Source organism: Salminus brasiliensis, chromosome 19, assembly GCF_030463535.1.
Source record: "Salminus brasiliensis chromosome 19, fSalBra1.hap2, whole genome shotgun sequence".
Classification (NCBI taxonomy): Eukaryota; Metazoa; Chordata; class Actinopteri; order Characiformes; family Bryconidae; genus Salminus; species Salminus brasiliensis.
This window is the reverse complement of record NC_132896.1, coordinates 28561370-28568560: the sequence shown is the minus strand read 5'-3', so window position 1 is coordinate 28568560 and position 7191 is coordinate 28561370. Positions and strand designations below refer to the sequence as shown.

At 44.6% G+C, this 7191-nt stretch overlaps 1 protein-coding gene across 2 annotated transcripts; it reads left to right on the top strand.

Moving 5' to 3' along the window:
* Positions 1-317: 317 nt before the first annotated feature.
* Positions 318-6357, top strand: slitrk4 (SLIT and NTRK-like family, member 4). 2 transcript variants are annotated; one of them, XM_072663672.1, is made up of 3 exons: positions 318-1321; positions 1881-4227; positions 4796-6357. In XM_072663672.1, exons 2-3 carry the CDS (start codon positions 1921-1923, stop codon positions 4802-4804), a joined length of 2316 nt encoding a protein of 771 aa, XP_072519773.1. In that variant the 5' UTR covers positions 318-1321; positions 1881-1920; the 3' UTR covers positions 4805-6357. The 2 variants fall into 2 exon arrangements, with proteins under 2 accessions (XP_072519773.1, XP_072519772.1); XM_072663671.1 differs by having other exon boundaries at positions 1881-6357.
* The last annotated feature ends 834 nt before the right edge of the window (positions 6358-7191 follow it).

Genomic DNA, 7191 nt, shown 5'->3' with positions numbered 1-7191 from the left:
ATAATAATCTGTAAACAAAAGGAATTATGAGTGCTCCTAATCTCACCCACCAAAGCCCTGTTCCCACCAAAGCCCTGCTGTTCATCCAGCTACAGACCTCTGTTTCTCAGCCTGGCAGTTGCAGCTATCTACTCAGTGCATTTGCAGTCGACTAAAGTGACTCTGGAGGACTCTGAAGTTGAATCTCGTTCGTATATATATCGTCGCCTGTTACTCCCCCCCACCCCCCCCCCCCTCTCTCTCTCTCTCTCTCTCTCTCTCTCTCTTCTCTTCCTCCTCCTCCTCCTCCTCCTCCTCCAACACCCCCCTCCACCGCATCTCCGCATTTCCTCCGTGTGGGTCGAGCTCAATGCAGCAGCCAAACCACCATACTGAGGGACGCCGACCGGCGATGTGGACTACTTTGCTCCGCGAGCCTCGCTGCGTTCTTCCTCCTTTGCGCGCAGACACCGACGAGAAGTCGACTTTCCTGGCCGAGTTGTCGTCGTCGTGTTACGCGGCGGAGAGCGGCGGCGTGTGCTTCTCTGAATGTACCGGACTCAACTGAATTATTCATTCCCCGCGTCAGTTCTGTCGCCCATCTCCCTTTTCCTCAACGTCTTTTTACCCCCCTCCCTTCTCCTCCTCCTCCTCCTCCTCCTCCTCCTCTTCCTCACCCTTTCCCTCCTTCCTCCGCTCCTTCTTTCTTATTCTGGTGATTAAACCTCCACGGCGTGATTTGAAGGAAGCCAGAGCTGCGTTTTCGGGGCGTGCGTAAAAGCGAAGACTCGGGCTCCTGTCTGGACTACATTTACGCGGCGCTGCACGTTATTTTCGCCCCCCTCTCCGAACTGTTGAAGAGGTGAAGTGTATAGGGAGAAGGAGGAGAAGGAGGAGGAGGTGGTGGTGGTGCTGGTGCTGGTACTGGTGGGGGGGAGAGAAAGCAGCGAGCGCGTGAACTGATGTTAAAGCTGAATCATTGACATTCGCTCGCCTCCTCGCCTCTCGCCTCTCGCTCCGCTGGCTGGAGAATGCTGGAGTTGTCCTGGGTGCACTTGCACGGCGCGCCGCCCGCGTTCACTTTCTCGTCGGTTTTGAGGTGATGCCGTCCCCTCGAGTGGCGAACGCCTGGAAATGCCTCGCAAAAGCTCGGCGGGGCTGGGATTTTACCACAGAACGCGCGCTGTGAACAAGTGGAGCCTGACTGGAAGAGACGCGAAGGCTGAGATCTGAAGCTGCACTGAATGGTAACAGTCCCTCTCACTCGGCGCTGGCTGCCCAATGTGCGGTGTCATCTTTAAAGAAGACTGGAGTGTGCTGGACGTTGTGCTGGACGTTGCGGGTGAGTGTCCAGTCGTTTGGATTGCCTAGCATCAGTAATGTGCAGGGTTTTGCGAAAGCGTTGAGAATGCGTGTGAATGCGCTGGATATTAGTTCCATATGAAATTGCTTAGCTGTTCTGGTACACTGAGAATCCACCCCCCCACCACCCCCTCCTCCTCATTCAATCCCCCCCTCTGCTTTCCTACTCCCTTTCTGTTAAGCTCTAAATATGCTGATGCTTTAGCTTTGGTAGTGATATATATAATAAAAAAAAAAAAACAAACAACAACCTGTAATGCATTGTTTGTTGTTATTATTGTTATTAGTGTAATTATCAGATCATTGGAGAGTAGACTTATTACATTGTTGGAGAGAGAAAAATTCCAACCTGCCCACCCCAGTCGATAGTGGATGCCAGGCAAAAGCGAAGGACTTGATTTCATCAACTCTCCTGCGCTTAGAAGGAGTCCGATTATGAGCCACCACTGCTGTGCGCCCTGTGCTGTGTGTATTGCTGTGTGAAAGTATGGGCAGGGAGCATGTTTTGATTGTCTGTTTGTTCTTCCCCTCCCTCTAAGGTTACTAAATGGTTTTCTGGGGGATTTTTAAGAGGCAAAAATGCTGCTGCTTGTTCTGTTGGCCTTTTCCATATCGGGTTCGTTTTCCGACTCGGATTCTGACCTCTCGGCTGAGACCTGCAGCGCTTGCTCTTGCATGTCCATCGAGAACGTCCTCTATGTGAACTGTGAGAAAATAACTGTGTACAGACCGACGCAGCTGCTCCCCCCGGCATCCAGCCTCTACCATCTGAATTTCCAGAACAACCTTTTGTACATTCTTTACCCCAACTCTTTTGTGAATTTCACGCACGCCGTCTCGCTCCAGCTGGGGAACAACAAGCTGCAGAACATCGAGGGAGGGGCCTTCTTGGGACTCAGTGCGTTGAAACAGTTGCACTTAAATAACAACGAACTGAAGGAGCTCCGGGCTGACACGTTCCGGGGCATCGAGAACTTGGAATACCTCCAGGCCGACTACAATTTAATCAAGTATATTGAGAAGGGAGCCTTCAACAAATTGCATAAGCTGAAGGTTCTGATCCTAAATGACAACCTTATCCAGAGCCTTCCGGAGAACATTTTTCGCTTCGCCTCCCTCACGCACTTGGATATACGAGGGAACCGGATACAGAAGCTGCCGTATCTTGGAGTTTTGGAGCACATCGGGAGGATAGTGGAATTGCAGCTGGACGACAACCCGTGGAATTGCACGTGTGATTTGTTACCTCTGAAAGCCTGGTTGGAGAATATGCCCTACAACATTTTCATTGGGGAGGCTATATGCGAGACTCCCAGTGATCTATATGGTCGTCTTTTGAAGGAGACCAACAAGCAAGAGCTGTGCCCTAATGGAATTGGCAGTGACTTTGACGTGAGGATGCCTCCCTCGCACCCGGAGGCGGGGCACACCACGTCTAACCTTGCGCCGTCCACCATAGCACCTTTAGTTACCAAAGCACCCAAAACTACGAATCCCTCCAAAATCTATGGCAACGGTATCGTTGCCGGTATTCCGCAAGGTAAAAACGGCCAAATCGTGTCCTATCAAACCCGAATCCCTCTCCTTTCCTGTCCTCAGCCCTGCAATTGCAAAGCTCACCCATCTGACTTTGGCATTAGTGTCAGTTGTCAGGAAAAAAACATCCAGAGCCTTGCTGACCTTGTACCTAAACCACCAAACGCCAAGAAATTGCACCTCAGCGGTAATTACATTAGAAATATCAGCCCCACTGACTTTCAAGGGTTTGAAGGATTAGATCTCTTACACCTTGGCAGTAATCAAATATCCACCATCCAAAAAGGTGTGTTTGGAAATCTGACCAACCTCCGTAGGTTATACCTCAATGGCAATCAACTCGAGCAGCTTCACCCTGAAATGTTCCTCGGGCTCAGTAACCTCCAGTACTTGTATTTGGAATACAATGCCATAAAGGAGGTGTTGGCGGGGACGTTTGACTCCATGCCAAATTTGCAGCTCCTGTATCTAAACAACAACGTGCTCAGAAGCCTCCCCGCTTACATCTTCGCTGGCGTCCCCCTTGCTCGACTGAATCTGAAGAACAATCACTTCATGACTCTGCCTGTGAGTGGTGTGCTGGACCAGCTTAAGTCGCTCACTCAAATAGACCTGGAAGGCAATCCGTGGGAATGCTCATGTGATTTAGTGGCTTTGAAACTGTGGATGGAGAAACTAAGTGAGGGGGTCGCTGCCAAGGAGGTCAGATGTGCGTCCCCAGTGCAGTTTGCAAACACCGAGCTGCGGGAGCTGAAAAACGAGATCCTGTGCCCCAAGCTCATAGCTAGGCCTCCTTTTATCCTGACTAGCGCCACCCCCGTAGTCACGTCCATGTCACCTGCTGGCGTTGGCAAGGCGCCTCCTGGTGGGCCAGTGCCCCTGTCCATCATGATCCTTAGCATACTGGTGGTCTTGATCCTTACCGTGTTTGTTGCTTTTTGCCTGCTCGTCTTTGTGCTGAGACGGAACAAAAAGCCCGCCGGGAGGCAGGAAGGCCTGGGCAACCAGGAGTGCGGCTCCATGCAGCTCCAGCTCAGGAGGCACAACCACAAATCCAATAAGAAGGACGACCTAGGCGGAGAGACGTTCATCCCTCAGACCATCGAGCACATGAGCAAAGCCCACACGTGCGGGATCAGAGACGCTGAGTCCGGTTTCAAATTCGCCGACTCCCAGAGACAGAAAATGGTCTTGCGCAACTGCACAGACAAAGACAAAGACTCTCTAAGTCTGGAAGCCAGGAAAAGACTAAGTACCATCGACGAGCTAGATGAGTTCTTACCAGGAAGAGAGTCCAGCCTGTTCCTCCACAACTACTTGGAGAACAAAAAGGATTTCAACAGTATAGGGGTGAGTGGCTTTGAGATCCGTTACCCCGAGAAACCCCATGACAAAAAAGTGAAAAAGTCCTTAATAGGGGGCAACCACAGTAAGATAGTTGTTGAGCAGCGCAAAAGTGAGTATTATGAACTAAAGGCAAAACTCCAAGGGACCCCTGACTACCTTCAAGTCCTAGAGGAACAGACAGCCCTCAGTAAAATGTAGGCCTTTCATCTTCATTTGCCCCTTAATGACAAAAAAAAGTGCCTTGTGGGAAATATTAATGACCAATGGAGTACTGGACAAAAGTTTAATTACTCAAGATATTTAATAAACTTAGAATTGGTGGCTGTGTTACAATTACCCTTTTTGTTGTCCAACAGTGATGATGCCATTACAAAGTTTAGGAATTGCCTCAGTCTATAAGAGAGGAATTACAGTACCGTATTAACAAATGTAGTTTGCTGCTATTGAACTGGGTTATGTCAGAATATGTTTTAGGTCATGTTAAGTTTTATTTTGTAACCAAATTATTGGGTCATGAAACAGTGTTGAGTGTGATCCATATTGACCCTTGTTCATTGTTTTTGGTTGGAAGTATTTTTAGGGTGCTTTGGATGACAAAATGAAATGGAGTCGAAGATTGGCAAGTTGGGCGCAGGCATGAAAGTGTTGGAAATCCCCCAGACTCCCCTCTTTTGGATTTTAATTTGACACTTTTTTGGGGCCTTGAAACTGGTGGATTCAGTTTTAACTGAAGGCACTGACAGTTCAACGTTACTTGCATTTTGGATTTATTCCGTCCATTGTTTCTGTAAAGAGCCATTTAAATTTGTTCTACTGAAATGTGATTCTTCTTGAAGTCTTTGGGTACGGCACATGACAGGACATTCATAAACCCAAGAGAAAAAAAAATAAAGAAAAAAAGATAAAAAAAAAACAACAATAACTTCATAGCTGCTTGCCATGTAAGCGTATCTGATTTATTTTGTAAGTCAACATTATTTGTATTTGTGGGGCAGTTTGTAAATTACAAAGGTCAACAATTCAGCTGATCTCATTGAAACACAAATGAATTCAAGAAAAAAATAGAAAATTAAAAAAAAAAAAAAAAAGATCGATGACCACTGTCACCTGTCAATTGGTAGTTTAATTAACTTCATATTTAATTTATTTTTCTATGCAGGATTATTTAAAGATTATTGGTACTATTTAAAAAAACAAACAAAAAAAAAACAGTTCAAGGGACATTGAGTGAACCAGGCTCTTATTTTGAGCTCTGAGTAACTAACTCTAAATTTGTTTTACTGACCTGTGTTCCATTACGAATTCTACACATGACCTGGGCATAGGAGCTAGAGTCAGTGATAGTGATGTCATTTTCACTATTGCTTTGCACGAGGTGAAGCCTCATAGTGTATCGAGTCTGACAATTTGCTTAACCTTATAGCCCATGAGTATCTTGTAAAAGGTTTCTTAACAATATGCAACCAAAATAAGTGTGCATTAACGTGATATGATTCTGAATTTTACGAACGTGACATGGGAATTCAAAATGTTTTTTCTTTTTGTTTATTTGTTTGTTTTTTGTTGTTTTTTTTTTCCTTTCTTTCAAAATTGGGGACAATGTGTGTAGTAATTTATTTACTTTCAAATTTTTGAAAAAGGACTGTGGATTTTCACAATATCTTTGAAATTCAATGTGTTTTTTGCTAAAAGCTACTGATTTGGTCAGAATCATATCACACTCCATGTGCAATATTATGCTCAATCATATTAGCTTGACAATTTTACTTTGTTTGTCCGCTCGATTTAATATTATGGAGAGAAGTTAAGTTTTTTCTTTCAGAGAGAAAAAAAAAGACAACGACGTTAATTTCATTCAGTCCTTATTTAAGATATTGTTAAGTTAATGATTGTTTGAAATAGAATGTACCTTGAAAGATAAAATAAATACAATTTTATATATGCGAGATCTGTATATTGGTTAATTGTGCCAACCTGTTGAGTTTCAAGGTACTGAAATCAACTCTAATTTTTTCTGTTGTTTTTCTTTGTTTTTTTATTCTTCTACTTATTTTTTTTTTTCCTGCTGATCAGACATGTTTTCTTTGATCATTGCTTCTCTAATAAAAGACCCTGAATGCTCCATAATGAAAACTTGGGAAGATGCAACCTTTTAATCTACACCCAAATCCACGTTCTACATGTACTACTTCATTTCAATGGGAATTGCACCATTTGAGGCTGAGGTGTAAAGAAACTCAATCAGGGTGGCATGCTGTGGGGTGGTGCATGCAGATTTGTTTACAGTGGTGGTGATAGTTTGTCATATCCATGGTGCAAATACAGCCAATTCATTTACTATCCAAAATGAGCAGAAACCCACAGTACTGTGCAAAGGTCTTAGGCATCTTTGGGGGGACAATTAGCCTAAAATATGGGCAGAAAGTGTTTATTTCTTCAGTAAAACATTAATATTAGAAGGAACACAAATAACATTCATACAGAAAATAGTGCTTTTACATCACTGTGTTCATTAAAGCATCTCCAAGGCTCTCCTCATGGGAGTCTAGTATTATTTATAGTCATCATCCAGCACCTGGTTTGGTAAATCAGTGCTTAATGGTGTTAAATCAGGTGAGCTGCTGATGGAATCGGAACAAATCCATGCGCTGGCTGGGGCTCATTTTGAAAAAGTGAGACATTCCTGTTCGTTTTTACTGTATTTACATTTACCCCATGTGTTCTGATGGAATCTGGTGTTTTAACAAGCAAAAACTCTCGCATTGCCAGGATGAATGGTGTTCAGCTATGGTAAGGTGCTTAAAACCTCTGCACAGTACTGCACATGTCCTTGAGTTTTAACATGTACTGTTGGTGAATAGTAAAACAGCTGTCAATCTTGAAAAATACATTGTAAGGGACTATCTTGCCTTAGTTTACTTTACTTCGAAGCTATCATAAACCAAAGTCTAATGCATCCAGCAGGCG